Source organism: Mastacembelus armatus, chromosome 11, assembly GCF_900324485.2.
Source record: "Mastacembelus armatus chromosome 11, fMasArm1.2, whole genome shotgun sequence".
Lineage (NCBI taxonomy): Eukaryota > Metazoa > Chordata > Actinopteri > Synbranchiformes > Mastacembelidae > Mastacembelus > Mastacembelus armatus.
Genome location: NC_046643.1, coordinates 13,001,539 through 13,025,521, shown reverse-complemented (window position 1 = coordinate 13,025,521; position 23,983 = coordinate 13,001,539). Strand labels below are relative to the sequence as shown.

At 39.6% G+C, this 23,983-nt stretch overlaps 2 protein-coding genes and 1 long non-coding RNA gene across 4 annotated transcripts; 1 reads left to right on the top strand and 2 right to left on the bottom strand.

Moving 5' to 3' along the window:
• Positions 1 to 1,502: 1,502 nt before the first annotated feature.
• On the bottom strand, positions 1,503 to 4,012 carry znf706 (zinc finger protein 706). Its single transcript, XM_026299479.1, has 3 exons — positions 3,898 to 4,012; positions 2,736 to 2,881; positions 1,503 to 2,618 (listed from the first exon to the last, which is right to left on the bottom strand). Exons 2-3 carry the CDS (start codon positions 2,868 to 2,870, stop codon positions 2,523 to 2,525), a joined length of 231 nt encoding a protein of 76 aa, XP_026155264.1. The 5' UTR covers positions 2,871 to 2,881; positions 3,898 to 4,012; the 3' UTR covers positions 1,503 to 2,522.
• A 5,635-nt stretch (positions 4,013 to 9,647) lies between these two features.
• grhl2b (grainyhead-like transcription factor 2b) lies at positions 9,648 to 22,679 on the top strand. Of its 2 annotated transcripts, none has more exons than XM_026299689.1 (16): positions 9,648 to 10,062; positions 11,983 to 12,172; positions 12,388 to 12,455; positions 13,495 to 13,873; positions 14,481 to 14,539; positions 14,700 to 14,856; positions 15,407 to 15,518; positions 18,223 to 18,317; positions 19,701 to 19,859; positions 20,690 to 20,747; positions 21,007 to 21,146; positions 21,449 to 21,486; positions 21,647 to 21,738; positions 21,933 to 22,018; positions 22,117 to 22,181; positions 22,283 to 22,679. In XM_026299689.1, exons 1-16 carry the CDS (start codon positions 10,043 to 10,045, stop codon positions 22,395 to 22,397), a joined length of 1,833 nt encoding a protein of 610 aa, XP_026155474.1. In that variant the 5' UTR covers positions 9,648 to 10,042; the 3' UTR covers positions 22,398 to 22,679. The 2 variants fall into 2 exon arrangements, with proteins under 2 accessions (XP_026155474.1, XP_026155475.1); XM_026299690.1 differs by lacking the exon at positions 9,648 to 10,062 and adding an exon at positions 10,069 to 10,539.
• On the bottom strand, positions 14,853 to 21,566 carry LOC113125986 (uncharacterized). The gene is made up of 4 exons (XR_003295229.2): positions 21,414 to 21,566; positions 19,143 to 19,276; positions 18,979 to 19,045; positions 14,853 to 16,968 (listed from the first exon to the last, which is right to left on the bottom strand). It is a non-coding gene; the product is annotated as an uncharacterized LOC113125986 (long non-coding RNA).
• Positions 22,680 to 23,983: the final 1,304 nt, after the last annotated feature.

Below are 23,983 nucleotides of genomic sequence, written 5' to 3'. Positions count from 1 at the left end.
CGTTTTGGCCCCAGACAGAGATATTGATAATTTTGCAGTACTGTTGCCATGGTGGCCACTGACCGGCATGATTCAGTTGTGCATAATTCTGAATTAGATAATTTAAATCAAAGACAGCGAGACATAAATTGAAAACCTACAGTATTTCATTATCAGCAGTGTAATAAGAGCTGTCTCTGGTTTGCAGCTGTTTCATCTCTACGAACTGAGATATGTGCCTGGAAATAGATTAGCTGTATCCGGTGGGAATCCAATTAATTTCTTCAGCTAATTAATTTTGTTTTGTGAAAGTGCTCCTTTCTTTCCCCTGTCAGCACAGATTCAAACAGCCAGACCATAACACACATAGAAGATCGAACAGATGCATTTGTGTGTCTGTCTGTTTGTATGAATGAACATGTGCTGTGTTTTCTTTCATTCAGAAGTTTACAGATGGGAAGGCGGGAGATGGATTATGTGTGAGGAGACTGAAGAACAATGTGGGCTATGACTCATTCAGCCAAGCCACACAGACCATTAAAAAACAGGGAGCATTGCACTACTGCCAGGCTGCACATACTGAACACTCAATACGAGAAATATCAAGCCCATTTTGTTCTATAATCATTTAATTATGACAAAAAAAAAAAAAGTTTTACCAGGATGAACTGAATTAACACAAGGCAATATTTTACACATTAAATAATGAGGCTGTTTGTTTGTTTCCTTTAATGAATGAGCTGAATTGATGCATTTGTCATAGCTGGAGAAATTGGAGCACAGGAAATTAATGTTTCTTTGTGATGAATAAGAGTCAAGACATCATTTTCTGGTGGTTGAGTAAGTTCAGACAGGATTCGTGGCTTTTGTTAAACAGGCACACACAGTTCTGCAGTGTGACTCATTCCCTGTTGTCAGCAGCTGGGCTCATACAAGACCTGCATGACAGTTGGTGGCAGATTCAGCACCAGCATCACTAATAACTTCATTTCATTACAATTTCAATATCTGTTTCACATTTTGGCAGTTTTTTTAAAATCTACTTTCAAATCCTATTTTCCACAATCAATTTCACTTTACTTCAGTGCAATATTAGGCAAACAAAAAAACAGCAAAAACATTTGAGTTTATTCCTGCTGACTTCATTCTGACTTGTGTCTCACAATTTGTGTCATTAAATGTTTAAAAGTCCAGCAAATGCAAAAATCTTTATGATTGATTTGATCAGTTTGGTGTCATATTAATGGACAGTAAAAGACCTCTTGAAACCATTTAGTGTGCATTTTTTAAAACACTATGTACTATGTGCATTTTGTCACCTTCATTATATATCCTACAAATCCAGCCATCCATCCATTATCTATACCGATCCATCCATCCATCATCTATACCTGCTTATTCTTATCTAGGTTCATAGGGATCTGCTGGAGCCTATCCCAGCTCTCTTTGGGTGAAAGGCAGGGGTACACCCTGGACAGGTCACCTGTCAAATCATTAATATAAATAACTACCAAACACTTAAAAAAATATAACAAAGTAAAATTTATTAAAATGCTATAATACATTATCTGAGCATACATTCATTTCCCAAGTGTACGATTGTTATTGACAAGCTCCTGTACAATTTTATTGACTTGCACTTCATGTAGCAACTTGGAAACAGCTGGCAACATTTCACATTTTTATGATCTGGCATAAAACTGTTTGCCAAGATGAAACATTGCAGTGTAACAGGGAAGACAGCGCTGCAGAGGAACTGATATTACAAAAAAAAAAAAAAAGTCTCACCATCACCATGTATTCAATAATCAACATTCAAAGCAGAATTAAACTGAATTCCTAATAAAACAAAAGCGATCATTCATAACAAAATTAGCACATTTTTATATCCCATCCAAGCTGAACCTGTGCTTTATAAGGACACTGTGTGTTTACCTCATGTTGCATGCTGGCTGTAAAGTTTTAATGAGACAATCAATCCACCAAAGCTTCGGATATGGAGGTACAAGTGTCGGCAGCAAGAAATACTGTATTCCTAGGTGCATCACACGTTAGGGCAGTGAGGAGTTTGCTCTGACAAAGTGTGAATGATGTGCAAAATCTTTATTCACCATTCGGATTGTTCATGGATCAGAAATGTCTTCAGTGTCACTGAAATCAATGACTATTTGATCTTAGCTCCTGTATTTAAACACATGTGCACAGTACTCATGTTTGTGAGTGACGTGTCTGGCTTGGATGTGAACACCACTGAGGTCCTTAACTCTCTTGTGTACAGATTTAACTAAAATATGAGCCATGTGCATATTAACTACAATGTTGTTTATGTGAAGTTAAATTTCAGAATTTCCTCAGAACCTGTCATCCATGTTTGTCTTTAAACATGGAGGTGGGTAGTCAGATTCAGATCACTTCAGTGTAGCCTAAATAAGGATAACAATTTCATGTTGTTTACATCAAATCATCCATTGCTGTCGGACTGAGACGAGTGCTGCGTTGGTGCATGGCCTTGAAGATCTCTATTTGGTATCCAGTGTGATCATTTATGCCTCCACCCCCTCTAACTCGGGAGGAAGAGGAGATTTAGGGTGCTTGCTCTCAAAGTGCTGCTTGAAGGTTTTTGGGTCAGGCATCTGAGACTGCAGGAAAGAAAATATCCAACATATAATTTAGAGAAATTGCTCTCAACAAACAATTTCATTCCAAACTAAAAATAATAAATAAGAGGATTTTTCTTGTTTTGGCCTCATTCTCACCCTGCACACAGCGCAGGTGAAAACTAGTGCTGCCTTGGCTGCTGTCTTCTGATCATGACCCTTGGCCTTCTTCATCTCAGCCTGTTTCTTGGCATTTTTCTGTTGAGACTGAATCTTCTGATGTCCACGTGCCATGCTGGCAAAACCTACAGAGGAGGACACAAAGAGCTTAATGTTTACTGTTAACAGCAGTGTTGTGGATATTCCTGACCTTTTATTATTATGAATACACTTATATAAAACCCTTAGAAATGCTGATCTTACTGAATGTACATGAACCTATTCCAAGAAGCAACTTACCAGGACTGATAAGTTGCACTATGGATTTTTTGCCAGTGGCATTCTTGAGATGTTAAAAGGCAGACAAACAAGTTCTCTCTGGCACAAACAGCATTTCAAGGGATTCAATCTGAATTTCTAGTAAAAAGCTGTTTGTCCTGTCACATAAAGGTTCGTGTGGGTGCAGACTACTCTTTGGGTATGTGGGCAGCATCGCTGTCTGACCCCAAAACATAGTGTCACACCCTAAGATTGCAGGTGTACTACCAGTGTGGCCACATTAAGACCATAAAGGTGAACCAGGCCAAAAATGATCTGTGGACCTCCTGACTTAAAACAGGTTTCCCTTACTTAACTATGACTCAAGATTATGTAATCAGGCCGCACCCACGGAAAGGTTCTCATCATTTTCATTTATCCTGTTCTTATGTGATGCATATGTGCTGAAAATATACAGTTAATCCTGATAACATACACTTATTGAACCTTGAGTCTTTCAACCCCATGCAGGTCGAGAAAACTGAGTTGCCCAGTTTGCCCTGTTGGTAATCCAGCCTTACTATAGGCTTCTATAAATAGTCAGCTGTTAGTCAGCAATGTATGAGTGGGTTTGCTTAGGAAAAAACACATGCTACCCAGTATTGTCTGTTCGCTTCACGTTAAAGTACAAAAAAGTCCCCTCATTGTGGGTTTTCACAGAAAGGCCTTTAATTTGTCCACTGCTGGCGTGACAGCTGTTAGCTCAAGCTGTTAGCCTCAGTCTACCGGCTATCTCGTTAGCTAGCCGGCTAACTACCCTTATGATGAACCATTACTTAACTTAGCTCAGGACGCTATCGGCGATGTGTTATAGTTCATATATTTTTAAAAACGACAGTCTTACCTCGTTTGCTGGCTCCTCTTACACAAGTGTGACAGCTGCTCAGTTCACACACAACCGAACGATAGTGTTGCGTTCATTGACAAATCGCGAGATTGGAATATGATTGTAAATATACAGGGTTACATAAAAACCCAAAACCCACACCTTCACATTTTTTAAGAAACTAAAAATAGAAATAACTATACACAATAAGTTTTCATTGTTAAACACACTTCGCTTAACAACAGAAGGGAGTAAGGTAATTAACTGGGCCATGGAACTAACTGGAAACATTTTTCTACTATTATAGTAGGGATCCCTGAATGCAACGGTTGGACTGCCTGTCACTATATACTGAAAATAGATGCTATTGACCATGTTGCCCCCTGGTGGCAGCGACTAGTTACTACAAGTCCACACAGCGGTGATGGAAACAAGAGGCAGCTATTTAAAGCTGACAAATTAAATTTTTTAAAAATTTTATATATTTTAATTTATTTTTATTATGTATTATGATGTTAATAAGTAATGTTGTCTATTGTTTTAATTAGCACCATACTAAACACTTAGTCCTGCGGGTTGATGGCGTTTTATCTTCTTTGAAATCAGGAGATGAAAAGCTTTTCCCATGTCCTCTCTTGCCTTACTGAGAGACACTAAATTGTTTTAGATTAGAGTGACATCATGTACACACAGATATCACGCTCATAGGCTTGATTTAGTAAATCCCACTTACACCAAAATTAGACCTTTGCATTAATGCAGTACCAACATTCCCAGGAATCGCCGTGAACTGAAATTTTATCAATGAATAACGTGTTCCCTAAAACACCACTAGGGGGCAGGTATGGAGAGGTACTCTGGTTTGCTGTGTCTTATGGGAAATATAACCCTCAGGGCTCTGGATGGAGTGTTGCTCCATCTCCAAAGGTATCTATATTATTTTTAGCACTGGTTTTGAACCTGGAATACACTGAATGCAGAACACAAACACAACACTAATGCTGATTTACTCCCATTATTGCTGTTATTAATGCTAAAAGTGTTGAAATCTTTCACTCTTTAAGCATTTACTAACATTTCCTTTTAATCAGACCTAAACACACATATTGCAGCAGGCTGAACTGAAAATAGCCTAATCTTTTCTATCTGTGACTGTAGTGTAGCTGTCAGGTGGGAACAGTGGAGCTGTTCAGTTCTTCTCGGCATTTGACTAAATTCAGCTAATATGTAAATAAACTTCAACTCCAGTTATCACGATAGAAACACAGGCTCACATGCTAACAGGTCTATAGAGGACATCATGAAATCATAGTTTTTATTAATTGAAAGTGCAAGAAGCAGTGTATGTGTGTGTGTGTGTGTGTGTCTATTTATATTCACTAAGAGTCATCATAGAGTTCATACCTTTTGGAAATCTTCCCAGCAGTTAGGTGTCATGACTTTCTTGAGGGAAATCGTATCATTGTGAGAAACGTCTCCCCTCTCTACCTTCTTTCTTTCTTTTTTCCCCTCATCAGAAGAAAAGAGAGACAATCCTCTCAGTCTTTTGTGAAAGGGGGAAATATCTCTCAAGAGAGAAGGATGTCATTATGCTTTCAGAAGGGGGGCAAAAAGTAAAAGAAAGATGTGGAGAAAAAAAAAATGACAAAAGCTACACATTGCTCAAGTTCCCCCACCCTGGAGGTTGTTTTGCAGGGACTTGCTAGCTTAGGTTTGGGGTGGGGTTGTCCAGCCTTAGGGCCTGTGTGAAAGCAAATCTTCCAGGTGTCAGCTATTCAATAGCAGAGGAGAATATTATCTGGCTGTCCATTGTGTTTATGAATAAGCAGGGGTTTGCCACAGACAGCCTGAGAATTTTTACCGTTTGGGTCCTTTTCCTCCTGCCGCAAGGACTTTCATGTTCACTTTCAGCTCAGCCAAATTTTTTTTTTGTAAAGGATCCTTTTGTTGGTAATTATGTTTTGGCTGTCACACTGTAGTTTCTGCTTTTCATTTCTCACTACACTACTACACACTACTAGACTAGAGACAGTTATTCCATCATGAAAGCTCCTGTAACTTATCTGGCCACTAACGGAGAGACAGTCAGGGTTTAGTGTGACCTCATACTGTCTCTTGAAGCTGTTGAAGGAAGAGGAAGTTGGATTTCATCTTCCCCATTGGCCACTTCCTCACACCACTACCCCTCCTGACGCTTTCCCCTTGTTCTTTTTCCAAACCAACAGGTTTTGCCACAGTCCACTGCTGCCGCTGTAGCACCGTGACAAGCCACAATGTTGCCAGACCAGTCCAGCTGTACACAAGCCATGACAGAGTCACAACACATCCACATGCTGGTGTGAGGCTGTGTAGCACATGTGTTAATGGACATATAAAGCACATACGCAGAATCTGCTCCAGATTATAACAGTAGTGTTTTTTTTTTACACCAAATATTAAACCACCAATATCAGACAAACCTCAGCCATTGGCCTTTTTCGGTTGTTGACCTTTTTTAAAGTTGATGAAGTTAAAAGGAAACTTTTTTTGTGCGGTTTTGTAATGCAAATGCCTTTGTTTGTTCTTTCATTACTGACCCTGAGATGCCCCAAGAAATCACATCAAAAGGGCAAACCATGCCTTCAGGGTGAAAAAAGTTAATTTCTTACCTCGACACACACACTTACACACACACAGAATGCAATTGAAGGAGACCTGAGGCCTGGGGTCGAGGCAGCCCTCAAACAGAGGCTGATTGTGAAGGTGGTGACAGCACTCACTAACTGGGACAACTGTGACCATTAATGAACGGAGTCAACGGCACTGGATCGCATGTCAGTTTGAACATGAATGTCATGGAATTTCACATTTTTTGGATCATATAGATTCAAAGTTATGGGTTTATTATTAACCCTGCAGCTGCCACAATGCCTGACCAACAGATCTTATTTATACTGCAGGATTGAGGTGTAAATCACATCCACAAATCTGTACTAAAGAGTGCAGAAAGTATAAAATACATTCATGTCAGTTTGTATCTTGTTTTTGTAATTTCAGGTTTACAGTGTGTACAGGCAGGTACTAACCAAAACACTTCCAATGTCTGACATGTTGGTAGAAAGTTTTTAAATACTTGCACTAAATACTAATCATATGTGCAACTTATCTGATTGTACCAACATTGTTTTTTTTTTGCACAAAATTAAAGTAAAAATCTAATTTTGCATGAAAGTTTGCAATATTATTCAAGAATGAAAATGACGTGAATCATTCAACGTGCTATGGCCACTCAAATCCATAGCTCTACCTAAACAAGATTAGTGTGCACTTATTTATCTGTCAGTCCGCCCCTTTTGTACTTCTCCTGTCATCTCCCACCTTCCTCCCCATGTCACAGCCGTCTCCTCCCCCTCTGCATCCTGACCTCCTCGCTGTCGTCCCCTCACCTATACCTCTCTGAGCTTCAATGCTCGAACAGGCAGACTCAGACACCTAATCCTCGCCAAGTCCAGACAAGCTGCTTCTCCCTGTGAAAAAAACTCCTGGTATGTGGGATACACCTTTCACCTCTCTCACAGAGTGGGACAAACATACACACACAAAAACACAGAGGAGGAATTCTGTGACTTTCGGCCCCTGACTTCCCAGTCTTGTTCATGCCTGTTTTTTTGGCTTGTACGGTAGCCCTCGCACTGATCCAGCTGTCAGACCTCCACATGGCAGACATTCCAGCAGGGAGAAGTCATTTGGGGAAAGGTGCAGATAAGGGAAACAATAAGCAAAGCATACATTTGACTTTGTTTTCTGAGTGGAGGTGAAGATTCATGGACATGGATGTGGTAGATTTGCATCTGTTTGTAGTCATTTTGTAGCTACCTTGTTGTATTTCGGTGTCTGACTGGTAGTTTTGCATTTCTTACTGAGTAGTTTTGTAGCTTTTTACAATAATTTCAGTGACTTTCCAAAGGAAATGTTCACAGAAATTTTCAAACAGAGCCTTTAGTCACTCTAGCTAGGTTAATTCAGTAATCCATCCATGTTTATCAGAAAAAGAGGCAATAAAAAAGAAAAGGAATATGCTTGGAATTCACTTAGTTCCATGAACTCACCTACTTTAAGCTGTTTTATTTCCCTGTATTGTTGCTCTGTTTCTCTCTCTCTGTGTCTCTGTCTGTTGTTAGTTGAAAAGGACCCCACCTGTATTTATCTAGCACTTCCATTTAAACACACATACACAACCTCAGCAAAGGCCCAGGTGCTCTGTAAAACAAATTAGACAAGGAAAGATGGTAGTGATCAGAGCCCACAAACACACATACACACACACACACACACACACACACACACACACGCACACACACACCACTGACGGTTAAACTGAATCAGAGAAGTCATTTTTAGATTTCCATACATGGCATCTGACAGCATTCATAAGCAAAAGGCCTGCATGTTAGCATCCAAACACCTTCACCATTAAACCAGTTTGGAATCTGCATCTCAAACATTTCTAAAAGTTCACATCAAATCCTTTATCTTTTCAGCACTTTGTACTCAACTGTAAAATGCATGATGGATAGTTACCCACCTTTCAGTACAAGCATTGATACTACCATGTAAGTACTGCATTCAAAATCTAATGTAAGTAAAAAAAAACAGAACCATAAAAAACAAACTATACTTTATATATTGTAGCCAAAGTAAATGTACTATTTTAAAAAAGAAGGTTACTGATTATTTCATCTCTTTGGATCTCATCAGTTTTCTAACTAAAATATCTGCGGGTGAAATGTACAATGTAAAAAAAAAAAAATTCAGCTAAACCTTAAATGTTTATATTTAAGTACAGTGAATTTACATCATTACAACTGCAAATGTCCCCACACTTTTTAATCTAGTATTTTTATTTGGTCTTCCTAGTTGTCTACACCTCATTGAATTGAATTGAAATAAAATGAATTTTCTCATGACCAGATATACATTAAACATCTACAATAACTGTTATCCATGTACTAATATTGTGTTTAGATTATTACCAGTATATATTTACAGGTCCTGCTTGTTATATTTTATTTGCTTCCTTGTTATGATTATTTTATTCCTTATTTACCATTTAAAGCTATTTGTTTTGTAATTTATTTGTGATCTATTGATTCACATCACTAATTTAAAGCAACAAAAAGGAAAAAAAAAAAAAAGGAGTACTTAGGGTCAGTAGTCACAAATTGTTGTGTCTCACTTCAGCAGTGTCCCATTAATCACGCACGCACACACGCACACACACACACATACACATACACACACTGTTTGCTATTGCAAGGTAATCCCAAACACTGGGATCTCCTCATACAATGGCTTCATTAAGAGGACAATGGCATTGTGTCAGCTAATGACAGGGCTCCTCCCTGCCTCCAGTGTGCTCTGCGATTACCTGAAACACGGACACACACAGAAAAGTCATTATTAAAATTTAGAGGGAGAAAAGGTTCAGTGTAAGAATAAGTCCGAGGCCATCTAAGAGGCTGTGCAGTCATGCATCAAGACCTCCCATTCCGCCATTTAGACATTAACTTTTTAACACCCCACTGTTTTTATAAACCTCTGATTTTCTGGAATGAAATCAAAAGTAAAAGCTCACGAGTCCATTTTCATTTCCAGTGTGAAACCTGAAGAGCCCGTGTTTACCTGTATTTCCTTGTTTTCTGTCATTGTGCTGCTTTCAATGCCGTCTGCGTTTGCTCGCAGGTGAGGTGAGGTGGGCCTCTACCTGCCTCTCTGTCCCAACAGCCAATCACAGTCCGGCCCTGCTCCGCTGCGGGCCAATCAGCGCCGGACTCGCCCTCACCCATACGATTCTTTTCTAGTGAAAGAATTTCAGCCAAAGTTGACCCGCTGCCATTAAAGCAAGCCAAGGCAAATATTCTAATGCACGGCAGCAGGATATGTTGATATTTGCCCTAATTTACGTACACACCGAACAAAAGACAAGCAGAGGGATTGGCTGCTGGGGGACAAAAGCGGCTTTACCTGCCAGGTGGAGGAGTCAGAGAAAGGGGCAGGGAGAAAAGAAGCGGGGAGAGAAAAGTCGACTTACCTGTAGCCCAAGTTCTGGCAACTCACTCTCTCTATTACCTGCTCCGACTTGAAAGTCCAGTTTCACAAGGAAGAATCATAGAGGAAGCAAAATATGTCACAGGAGACAGACAAGTAAGTGATCGAGCCAGCGGAGAGGATCTTTGATGATTTCTGCTTGAAGGGGGAAAACTTATTCACATGTTTTCTTCAGTCTGTAATCAAAAGGAAAGCTGTGATAAAAATCGGAATCAGTTTGTTTCAGGGGAGGAAAAAAAAAGCTCACTTCACTCGTTATATTACTTTTGGATATTTTATGACAAATATTAAACTATTACAGGCCTGGGGGACGAGCTGACAAGCCAAACTTGGCGCGGTGGATTTCATTAGAGCTGAATTCGCCATTTTTTTGACGGAGAAGTCTTCAAACTGCAAGAACTGGATTTTCTAAATATTTTCTTCTTTACATTAAAATATTCTCAGGCCGATTTTTGCATTGAATTTTTTTTAGGCCTGAAGTGAGCGATGGATCTGCTTGTGAAAGAGGACAGTTTGGTCAACCTGTCGGCCTAATGCATTGTTTTGTAACACAAGCGACGCCTTTATTTACAGGTTATTAATAAGGAATGACTGCCACTGAGACTGATTTTAATGCTGATGGGATTTTCTAGGGTCTAGATTTTCTTGTATTGGTCTCAAAATGGTCTAAAGGTCTGATATGTGTTTTACTTTCACCAAATCCCACCAATGACTTAAAAGATTTTAAAATGCTGATGAATTTATTAGTTATACATTTGAATAACTGTATTAATAATAAACTAAATTACTGGTTATTATGCTGCTTACACATCTGGATTAATATTAAAGTAGGGCAGATATTAAAACCAGTCCATGGGCTTATTTCCATTGATATGTTTATTATTAAAAGCTGTAGTTGTCAGTGCAGATACATGTATGGAAATATAAAAGGACAGTGTCTCTCAGTGTGTAGTTAATTTGCTCAGGGCTGCTGTTTTACGCATCCTACATGTCAGTTCTCTCCCGGCCGCTGTGGTTGATATGGAAAGGTTGAGCTGAATTTGTGATAAATGCAGGCTCAGTAAAAGACTGTCTGACTCGCAGCTAGTGAAAGAAATAACTTATCAGTCAACACGAACATCATCTTCACAATCACTTAAATTTTAAGCCTAAAACATTTATAACTTCTCTGCTCCAGGACAGACATCTCCATCCTGGGTGTTGTTCCTACCATTACATATTTTTCTATGAAGGGTTGCATCAGTATGACATCAGAGATCAGAGGTGGGGTGCATGTGTTTTCTGTTTATTTGGCAGGCAGATCTGGCACACAGGAGTTTATCTCAATTAGAGAAACCACAACAGTAATACCAATAATTATCTCGAATCTAAATCTATTATATTAATTCCAAAGGCAGCTATAAAGATGTCCTGTGTTTTTCTTTTTTGTTGGTATCAAATAAACAATATCGGATTCAAGCACCGTAACATTTTAACAGACTACATCCAAAGTCCATTTCAAAGTGCTTGTTGGCACGTTCAGAACCTGTCTACACTGAAAAAGGGGTGTTTGTGTAGGAGCTGAGGTAACACAATGTCTTCAGTGATTTAAATCAGTTGTGTTGATCTAACTTTTTGACTTGATTTGAAAGAACTTATTTGATTTGCGTGTTATCAATTTACGACAATTCTTGTTTACAGTGCCAACATTATGTGTGTTTAACTGGTTTATGATCTCACCTCAAGTGGGCCTAGATTATTACGGCTCTGAGAGACAACACACAAACACACATTAGACATGGATGAAAGCAGCTATAGTGCCCGATTGTTCATTATCAGTCAATCAGGATTTTTTTTTTTTTTTGTTCGTTTGTTTTTGGGTTAGCAGATAAAAAGTTTAAAAAGTCATTTTAAATAACAGGAAACAGCCATGAAACTAACAGCAGCAGATTAGTTAATCTGATTCGATCAATCCTTCGGTTTATCATTGATTTTTAAACTCAAATGTTCTCGTATATGTTTCTGTGTGTCTTTCAGTAAACGTCTGGTGGTGGTGGTCCCCAATGAGAGCTCCTTCCCCGCAGTGCGACGGGCCTACACCAGTGAGGATGAGGCGTGGAGGTCTTACCTGGAGAACCCACTGACAGCTGCCACCAAGGCCATGATGAGCATCAATGGGGATGAAGACAGTGCCAATGCCCTGGGCCTGCTCTACGATTACTACAAGGTCTGAAAAAACTAATATGTTATGAAAGAAGAATTATTTCATGTAAAGAAACAGTACTGTCGCTGAAGAAGACAGTGTTTGTAATGTTCATATGATTGAACAGTTTGTATATTTTTTGTACGCTTTCATCAAACGTGATTCAAATCTTCATGAATAAAACGAAAGATGTTAAAACTAGACAACATAAACTATATTTCCTACTTTTTTCCTTCCAGGTACCTAAAGAAAAGAGGCTCCTGCCAGTTCCTAAAGTCACTGAAATTACTGACGAACAGGAGAAGAGGTCAGTGAATTTGGGTCTCTTTATATCTAAACAAAAAAAAAAAAAAGATAAAAAAATCATATTGCCAACAGGCAAATGTTAGTGTGTGGAGCTCAGACACTTGTAGTTAATAGGATTACATATAAAACAGTTTGTTATGAAAAACTTTCACTTTTTCTTGGAACTAAACGCCGTTTCCACAACATGATAAAGAACTATGTACTGATGATAATAGTGATAGGAGACAAGCACCTTAAATATGTATGTGGGCAAATATCACAGATGAGTTGTTTTACGTTGGACTCGGGCCAGTAAAAACCTGTTATTCCCTGCAGAGAGAAGGAAAAAAAAAAAGAAAAGGCAAACGATATCATGAAATAATGTCTCAAATGTTGGATAAGACACTTTTATCTACAAGAAAAAAATATGTCGATTCTGTAATGAGGAAAATATTGCCCCTGTTCTGTGTTGAAATGGCAGGAAGCCAGCGCTCTATGAAGGATGCATCAACACATTTCTTTTATCTGTAGCTAACACTATACATCTGAATTACACTGAATATGCCTGAATCTTCTGAATCTTCACTTCTATTGTTGTGCTGTTCACCCACCAACAACACTGTATTAAAAGGAAAAGGCTGGCGTTACAGTTGTAGACTGTAGGACTATTTTCAGCTGTGGAATAACACACTAGTAAGTATTTACAGCAGCAGAACAGCGTATGTGGCATTGAGTCAAAATAAACTAGTGTTCACGTTCATGGTGATGAAGGAACAGGTCAATCAGTGTAACAGTGACTCACTTATGTGTTTTAGGAACTGGTTACACCGGGCCTTGGCTAAACACACAAGAGTTGTTTGTAGGATCAGTTCATTGCTGCTTGAGGTCTTCTAATGGGATTTGTTGACAATAAGGGAAATACAGAGAATTGACAACCTAAATGATTAGTTTAACCAGGTTTTATAAAGGTTGTGAAAACAGAGCGAAATATTACCACAAAGAAGTGAAAACACAGTTCAAAAAGAGATAACAGGTCCTATTTAATTTCTGTGTTCGTTCAGGTCAACGTTGCCTAGCAACCCCAGCAACCAAAGCGAGGTGGAGACAGTGGACAACCACGTTCAGGTCCTCAAATCTGTCCCCGTTAACCTGTCACTGAACACAGAGCACCAGGAGACCAAACGAGAGCAGTCCAGCAGCTCGACAGGGGCGGGCTCAGGGGACGGGGGCTCGCCAGCTGTGGCTGTGGTGAAGGCCGAGGTGTACGCGCCCATCTACATGACGGGGCCGGGGCTTCACTACAGGGTGGAAGGGGAAGAGCCGGCGAGGGTGATCTACGAACAGAGTCCTTTTGAGGTGACCACCGTCAGTCACAGCTCATTTGTGAAAGAGGATCAGCAGAGCCCCCCTGACAGCCCGTATGAAGACGAGAGAAACAGGGTGAGAAAAGATGCCAGGATGAAGTGAGACAAGGCGTCATGAGATGATTCACTAACAAAACAATATTATGTTTCATTTTTCATACTTTCCTCTGGTTGTTGGAGCGTTTTACTCTTTAAGGCTTTTTAACTCACAGACATTTAAACTAATGAAAAGGGGCTAAACGTGGGCATTTCTTCAGAAGGACACAAGCCTAAAGGTTTTATCGACCTTTAGGGCACTCAGTGGGATAGGTCTCACAAGAAATAAATACCTATTACAAATTATGAAAGAGCCTTATAGCTCTTCAAGAATAAATCTGACTTGCTGATGATCTGTAGCAGTATATATAGGGTGGAGTTGCTGTTTTAATGGTATGTAAAGAGGCAGATGTTTAAATACGAATCACTCCAGTCCAAAGGTTTATTGTCGAGTGGCTGGTGAGTTTGTTTTCTGTTAGTAGGAAATCTCCATGTTTTCATTCTTATTGTTATTTATGAGAATAATTTTACTGAACTGTTGGTGTTTTTTCCCCCATTGTTTTAACAGGTTCCTCTCAAGTGAAATTAGCTTGTCTCTGTCCCCAAATAATTTCCTCTTTCTGTACATTTCTGTGCATTCTCCACAGAGGTACCACACATCTTCCTCTCTGGCTACAGATGACTTTTTGTTTCATCAGGAGGGAGTGTAAGTCACTCAGGACACAATGACCTAACCTACTTGTTATTACAGCACAGTTATCCGGAGTGAATATTCAGATATGTGCCATTTTTAAATGAAAATGATGATTGGACATGATACTGAAAGGAATGCAAAAGTGTCTCATTATCCTTGTGTGTCTGTACAGTGACAGCTTCCAGTACACGCTGGATGCCACTCGTTCTCTGCGTCAGAAGCAGGGCGAGGGGCCGATGACCTACTTGAACAAAGGCCAGTTTTACGCCGTGACACTCAACGAGCTCAGTGCCGACAAACGCCTCCGTCATCCCATCAGCAAAGTCCGGGTGAGTATTTCTCAGCCTCATTTCATTTGTTTTTTTTTTTTTTGTTTGTTTCTTTAATTTCATTGTACTGGTCCTCCACTGGTCCTCCAAACTGAGTGTTTGGCCTAATTACACAAATCATTTAGTTTGAACTGGAGGGTAAATGTTGCTATTAATAATAATGAAGATAATAACAGAACAGGAAAACACAACTATAGCAAGAACTTAGGGGATTTGTTAATCACGGTACACTTTCCCTGTTTTCTCTTCCAAATAAGTTTGGCACAGACTTTTTAGCAATATTGTTGCAGATCTCATCTCAGCAAAGAGTTCAGTCCTATCATGATCAGTAGGAATAATGTCCAAAACTATGAAAAAATACCCAAGTTGTAATAAAATATAACTAGAAAAAGACCGCAGAGACCAGGATCTGATGGGCATTGACATGACTCCAGCAGGTTACAATCCCAAAAGCTCTGTCCTAAGTATAAGCACTGGTTCTGTCTAAACCATGACCATCATTTGGATGAGAGTCACCTTGATGTTTTTTGTACCTTGTTGCTGTTTTCAGAGTGTGATCATGGTGGTGTTCAGTGAGGATAAGAACCGGGATGAGCAGCTGAAATACTGGAAATACTGGCACTCTCGACAGCACACAGCCAAACAGAGAGTCCTGGACATTGGTAAGACTTTTACTGCCCCGTCTGCATCTGTATTCACGTATTCACAGCGTATTCACAAACAGCTGAATTAATGAATGAAAACAGATGAAGTGAAAAGACAATGACAGATTTATGTGATTACAAATGTTGGAATGCGCTCAGAGAATAAACACGGCATGAGCAAACCTAGAAACTACAAGCTCCCACCCAACTGTCTGTCTGAGGCTGTTCAGCTGCCCACCATCATCCACCATCAGACAGGAGGCTGGGCTGCTCCACACACACACCTCTGAATCTCTTAATGTCTAGGTGTTGCTGGGACACACAGCATAAATCCTCTAATCTCCTTGACATTGCCTTGGGGATTGAGCAAAACACTGATTTATAAAAAAAAAAAAAATCGGAGATCCACAACATGACCATCTTCTTCTTTCATAGCATTTCCTACGGGTGTACGTGTGCCGATGTGAAGCCTCATAATTGTATCTTAACACGCTTGACCTTTTGTGCCTTGATGGTTTTCGGTTGATGGATTTGAATTTGAACCGACCTTTTCTGTTCCTTGTTGAATGAGTGTGTGTGAGAAGATTGTAAGGCGGTTTGCGATTGACAAGCTTGGGCCTGCTAACACAAGCAGAGAGTCAGAGGTATGTGGGAGACCTGGGGTGGATGGGAGTCACAGACACACACAGCTTGTTGGGACAGGGAGAGGAATGCTAGCCACACAGTTACCTTGGCTGGTCCTAGGTCTGTCAAAAGTGACTCTTGGCCAATTTAGGTCTGCATCTTGATGTGAGGTGATACGATAACGGTGATTAAAAAAAAAGAAAATCAGAAAAAGCAAAGTTAAGTGGATATTTTACCTTTACACACATCAAGTCTGACTGTTTTGCCTGGCTGTCAGGGTTTATTCTAAGCTAGAATAACCATGGTTAAAACACATATATGAATGTGTGTGGGAGGAGGGTGTTTAGATGCTTGTTTCTCTAAATGTCAAATGTACGAAGTGTAAAGTACAATTTAAAATTATTTGAATCTTGAAGCTCTTGGTGTCACATAGTAAGTAACTGTTTTGAAAGGTGCCATATAAATAAAGTTATTATTATTATAATTAAAAAGTATGTCAGTATCAGCAGGATTTGCAGATGAAACATATTTAAAACTGGTTACATGTAGCTGCCAGTTGTTCCTGTAAAAAGGAAGTGTGTTATCTTTTTCAGCATGATTCCTTCGGGCATCCTGTTTGTAGGCGTCTTTGTGTGCACGAACAACAGATAAACAATGTGCATCCACAGCCTGACCCAGAGGGCTGAAAAATCTTCCTATCTTGCAGATGAAAACACAAATACCTATTTGCACAATAGATAAGCACATAAGCACATGCATGCTTTCAGCATGTATAAGCATAGTCAAAATGAAGTGCAAAAGATGATGCTTACCATACTTACAATGTGCATGAGGAGTCTTCAACCTGGGGATGGAAAAATCACATATTTCATCTTGATGCTCCCATGGTTATCTGGGCTGAGACTTACAGTCATGTCATGTGACTATACACTGACAATTTCTCAATCTCCACATTGGAGCATTGTTTCATGAAATTATTCACACTCTCCATAACTTCAGTTTACTATTGTTTGAGCTCTAGCTAAATGTGTCTGACCCTGCTCATCAGTCCCAGGACTGTAGCTGGATGCAGCCTGTAACATGAAGCTGCCCAGAGAACTGATTTGAATAGCGGCGGAGGTTTTGTTGCAGGGGCGGGGGGATCGTGCCCCTGGGCCACGTCATTTGAATGGGGTTACTTGATAGGGTATACTAACAGATTGGCATGTTGCTGCTGTTTTGTGCACCTGCTAAACAACCAGGAAGCATCTGCAGTACTGACTGATGGAGGAGGTCAGAGGTCCGAGGTGAGCGTTGGTGTGTGTATGGGGGGGGACCTTTGGGTGAAAGGATTTGAGGGATACGTTTACAAAAATGTATCACACTTATATGGTTTAGTTTTTAAAAAAGACTATGTGGTTTCCTAAAACAGCTGGGCATTGTAGTTTTTAGCATGCTACTTAACCAGAAATATAAAGTGCATTTATTAAGGACTGTCTTCACCTCTGGATTCATATGCATTTGCTTAATGTTTGAAAAGTTATAATGAACAAATGTAAATTCACCTTTTGCAGAAACCATACGTTCTTCATTTTAATTCTCTGTGACCAGTCACTGTACTTGTCACTGGACTTCATTAATTTTAAGTGAACTCACATAACAAACATTTAAGACTTTTCCAAAGAATACCACTGTATTTGACCACTTGACCTCTTATTTTTAAAGTGTCTGCGATCTGTAGTCACACAGGTCAACAATAGCCATCCGATACGCTGGTTCTCAGAGCCAAAGAGCCTCCTGTGTTTCCTCCTGCTGCCTTTGAAGGTTTAGAGTTTGTTTGCTCATGCAGATAAGGTTTTATCTTATAAAATTGAAGCGTGCCATTTGATTGCTTATCTTAACAAACAATAGCTACCTGCTTATGTCATTTATTGATGAGATTGTGCTGTGTGTACAGGGCTTTTGTAAAGGAGGGTGTGTGTGTGTGTGTGTGTGTGTGTGTGTGTGTTAAACTATATCCACCAAAATGGCAGAAAACACTTATTTTGAGACACTATTTGAGAAACAGAAATGTTAATGTGACTGCAGAGATAAAGCATGAGCCTGTTTGTCCCCACAGCTGATTACAAGGAGAGCTTCAACACAATTAGCAACATTGAAGAAATCGCCTACAATGCCATCTCCTTCACCTGGGATGTGAATGAAGAAGCCAAGGTACAAAATACAAATATTTGTCTTTTTTTTGTTTTTTTTGTTTGTTTGTTTGTTTGAGGAAATGTCATTTTCCCAGAAACCAGTCGACAGTGTTTACTCACGCTGCAGGCGTGCTGTAGATGTTAAGAACAGCAGTGGGACAGGTTTTTTTCTGCTGATTCAGGTATTGGAAAACAAATGTACTCGCTTGACAAATTAACCTGTAGAACATCATGAACTAGAACTGAGTGTAAAAATGATAAATCATCAAAATGTCCTAATAGAAGAAAAATAAAAAAAGCTCTCTTACTTAAATTTACTTACTTAAAAACTGTCATAAAACCGATGGGCAATGTTTGGTACTTCTGCTCTGTTTGTCTTTGTGAGGTCCACTCCTTTGCAGCCACTCCTTAAACAGAGCCCCGTTACTGTTTGAACTCCAAAGGCCCCCAAGGGCCAAAAACACACCAATCCCCTTCCCCACCCTCTGTTGTTTGTTTTTCCCTCATTTTTATGCAAGTGTGTGTGTGTGTGTGTGTGTGTGTGTGTGTGCTCTTTCATTGTAATAGCAGCCCGGGGACAAAGACGTTGCTGGAGGAAATCCAAGCACACTTCTCTGGGCCAATATTGACTCTCTCTCCCTTTTTCTCTTGATCTGTGTCACTAGTGAGCTTGACTCTACCTGTTGCCGCGCTGGAACAGGTGTAATTCCCATGTAGTTTGTCAGACACTCTGCTCCTGTTGTGAGTCTATAAAGAAAGAGAGAGATTTATTGTCTTCTTAAATTTCTGCAAAGGTAAAGCTATTAGCAGTGAGGTTGGCAAAGTGTCATTGTAAAAAGGATACCTGAAAGAGATAGTTTCATGGAGGTCATTTTATGTTTTTGACAAACAATGGGTGCCCATTTAGGTGTCTCAGGTAATGTAGGAAAAGTAGTATGAGATGATCAATCCATCGCTTGATATAATGTTTCAGAAAAGCTGAAATATGGAGAAAACACACTCAGGTTAATTAATGAATTGAATAAAACCAAGTCTATTTCATCTTGTGTTTATGGGTCACAACCAAAAAAGGCTCTAAAGCGCAATGCTTGGCTTTATTATTGAATCCTTCGTGCAGAGTCTGAAATGACTAATAGAGATTTTATGGTCAAGTTAATGACCAACCTCCTTAGCTGGTTTTGTAGAATCCATCTAAAGGTTTTAATCCATCCAGAATACATCTTATGCTCAACAGCCACGTTGTTCAAGGAGTATCATCTGTTTGGTTTGATTCTGAGCTAAAAAGTGAAAACATCCCTCAAAAACTATTTTATTCACAGGCAATCTAAAGGGAAAAAAAAGCCCATTTCATGTTGAAATGAAAGGGTATGAACCTTTTTCTCTCCGTCTGTATTGTTGACAGATTTTCATCACAGTAAACTGTCTGAGCACAGACTTCTCCTCTCAAAAGGGGGTGAAGGGTCTCCCTCTGATGATCCAGATCGACACATACAGCTACAACAACCGCAGCAACAAGCCACTACACAGGGCCTATTCACAGATTAAGGTCTTCTGTGACAAGGTGAGAATCACCTCCCCTGCATCTCTTTCTCTCTGCAAAACCTTCATTGTCGTGTCAGTAAATAAAGGGTGTGACTTGAAACACCTCTCTAGATTTGGTTAATATAGTGAATTTGTGTGTTTTATTGAATGTTTTTAACATGTGTTGCATAAATGCAGAGATTTATAATATAAAATGTGCCTGCAAAATATGTAGACCAGGAAGCAGCATGGGAGGGAGTAAAATAATGACATCAGTCCTCCCTCTAGTGGTGTTACCTGCACAGTGAACCTCTAGACACAGCTGAACGTACAACCACACATCCATCCATCCATTATCTAGACCTGCTTATTCCTTAACCAGGGTCACAGGGATCTGCTGGAGCCTATCCCAGCTCTCTCTGGGTGAAAGGCAGGGGTACACCCTGGACAGGTCACCAGTCCATCACAGGGCCACATAGAGACAAACAACCTCACACTCACACTCACTCCTATGGGCAATTTAGAGTCACCAATCAACCTGACATGCATGTTTTTGGACGGTGGGAGGAAACCGGAGTACCTGGAGAAAACCCACACAAGCACAGGGAGAACATGCAAACTCCACACAGAAAGGCCAGTTTGCAAACCCATAACCTTCTTGCTGTGAGGCAGCAGTGCTAACCACTCAGCCACCATGCTGCCCACAACCACACATAGTATATTTAAAGATACAGGTGATTTCTATTCATGAATAAATAACTTTCACAGAAGAGGCTCTCTTTTTCTCTTCCTTATTTTGTCAGAGCGGCTGTGTTCAAACCATTTCCATAAACTAATGTGTTCAGTATTTTTGTCTGTTTTATTCCACAGGGAGCAGAGAGGAAAATAAGGGACGAGGAGAGAAAACTCTTCCGCAAGAAGTCAAAAGGTTTGAGTTGCATGAGAAATCAAACTAGAGAAAATTATAGGTCAGGTTTGCAGTTTGTAGACATAGCTGTCTTGTTTACACAAAATCATGTTCAATAAACCTGTCAACCCTCTAAGTGTTGTAACTACAAAGCACTAATTTTGCATTTGAGCAAATCACATGTTGAGTAAATTATTAATAACTGAATAGCTTTTCTTCACCTTTTTGCTGTACAAATCTATTTGTTCTATTCTAACCCTTCCCTTTCATTCGTGTGCAGGGAAGGATGGAGGTGCAGGTGTGGTAACTGTTCCCAAAAAGTCTGACACCACCTATTTCAAGACCATGACTGACTTAGAGGCCCAGCCTGTGCTTTTCATCCCAGACGTTCACTTCGGCAACCTACAGAGGGCCGGACAGGTAGATCACCTCCTCACATGTTCTTTAATATAAACAGAAGTAAAAGTACCTTTATTCTAACGGCTGAGTTCACCTGCTGAGAAGTGAAACTGAAGCCACAGATCAGAATGAGCCGAATCAAATCATTTCACCTTTTCTTGATTTGAGATAACATTACCGTTATAGTCATTAGCGTTTTTGTTTAGTTTAGTGATAGCTGCTTTCCCCTGACATGCCCAAGCTCAGAGTTTGAAGAATTTGTCATTGTATATTAAAATTTGCACTTACATTTCATTTGTGCCTACTGCCTGATTCATTTCCAGGTGTTTACCTTCAACACAGAGGAGATTGAGAGAGAAGGGTGAGTGTGCATCATCACGAGCATTTTCATTTCCATCAGTTCATACAAATATTGAGCATGCAAATGATTGCAGGTACAGATACCAAGCTCATACACAGGAAGTACATGTCACCACAAACAGATCGCACATGTGACATGTTTGTTTGTTGTGCACTTTCAGGGGTGTGCTAGTGAAGAGGATGTTCAGGCCGTCTGATGAGGATCTGTGCCCGTCGCCTCACAAACAGATCAAAGAAGAGACACACAAGCGAGGTACAAGATGGCAGCTTCCCCTCTATGTGACATTTTTTTTCCTCTTTCATCTTCACTGAGCATGAAAAATGATCAGATCTGTGTGAAACTGGAGCCTTTGTTCTATGTTGAGCAATAAGCGCCCCGATCACAAACCTATTAATAACATAAACATTATACAAACCAAGGTTCCTTCTCCTCTCCTCTCTTTGCAGTGCTGTTGTACGTCAGAAAGGAGACTGACGAGGTGTTTGACGCTCTGATGCTGAAGTCTCCCACGCTCAGAGGCCTAATGGATGCTGTGAGTGAAGCCTTTCAGTTCACATGTGCTGTCAAGAGCATAGTTTGCTTGCAGCAGAGCACCTGTTTAAAAATATATATATAATCTGTACTTCATAGATATCAGAGAAGTATGGCATACCCTCAGAGAGGATAGCCAAAGTGTACAAGAAAAGTAAAAAAGGGTAAGAGCAAAAACAAATTGCAGTTTTAGGCCTGTTTTAAACTGCCAGTTCAACATATGATGTGAAACCTGAAGTGTCATTTCGTTTTCGTTTCGTGTCAGGATCCTCGTGAACATGGACAATAACATCATTGAGCATTATTCCAATGAAGACACTTTCATCCTCAACATTGAAGACTTCGCAGACACCTACAAGATCACACTGACTGAGATCTGACGCTGTTGTCAGCTCACCTGAAAAAAAGACTACAGGATAAAAAACAAAAGAGATGCTGTGATGGCTGGCTGGCTGAAATCTACGAGGCTGCTATTCATTGGATGATAAGCTCACTGATACTGGGGACAGTCCATTTGTGGTGGCGCTGTTCCAAAGCGCCAAGTTCAGACCCAAGTCTTCTCCAACACTGTTACATTATGAAGCAGGTCATAGTTTCTCTGCAAGAAGAGGACGCTGGTATAAATAAAAAAAAAAAAAAACAGAGGACGTTATTCACATAGACTGATTATATTTACTTCTTCATTGTAATCGATGGTGAAACGACAGGAGCAGATAGATGTCCTCCACTTTTGCTGAATATGTTTTATTGTATAAAAGAATTTGTATGCTTATACTCATGTACAGTCTTATGTTTTTTGCCAAATAATGCACCAGGAGTAGCCTCATGAAATGCCTGATGTACTGTATGTAGCCACAGCTTGAATTAGTTGGTCCTAAGTAACTTAGCAGCTTATTTGCATGCTAGCTTTCATTTTTTAATAGTTATTTATTAATGCTTTTAATGCTGGTGTTTCACATTTTTTAATAACGTACGTTATCTAAGAATTTCAAGTACTTTACATTTCAGTGACTTCTCTTGTAGTCACCCTTTTTAAGATTACTCAAAGAATTTATAAACGGCTTCTCTGATTTTAGCCGTGTTGTAATATTTACGCAATATACAGTGTAAATGTGTGGGCCCTTAAAATGACCAGACAATGAGTCAAAAACAGTGTAAACAACTACTGAGGGGGTGACAAATGGCACTTGGTTGTCGTGGAGGTCTCATGTGCTTGGGTGTATTGATAAACGAATAAAGAGATGAACACACAGGTGTATTTTTTTTGGTGAATCAAAAGTTAGTGAGTGGCAACGTTCAGGTTTCTTTAAAATGCTACAGTGGGCTAATTATCATTTACACCTGTTCAACTAGATTAGCCATTTGCTTTTTTCATTGCAACTGTCGCATTATAGTTTGACAAACTTAAAGGTTAGTCATGAACCAGTGTGTTAGACTGATAATACGACACTAGATGGAAAATAAAGTTATTACATTATTAGTCCATCCAACAGTTGTCTAGACATTTCACTCCAAACCATCAATCAATCAATCAATCAATCAATCAATCATCATAATCAATAGCATAGAGGCACTAAATTGTTTTGTGCTGATACCAGCCTTATTACTTACTTTTGCTTTTCTTTGCTTACTTTTTACTTTTCTTATCGACTTTTTTTTGATACATGACCCCAATGGGTGTGTGTGTGCGTGCGTGTGGGTGGGAGGGCCATTGCTGGTATTGTTTTTGATCTGTAAAGCACTTAATGTACAAAAAGTGCCCTATAAATAACGATTGATTGATTGATAAAGGAAAAAGGAAAAGTCAGGAGATCATCAACATCAATACAATTAACTCTCTGGGGACTATTAATGTTGGCATGGCAACATGGCATGATAAAAATAGGTATTTTAGCCTGAACAAAAGTGGTGAACCCAAGCAGCAATGAATATCAAAGAGCTATGCAGCTAATGTCTCTAATTATAG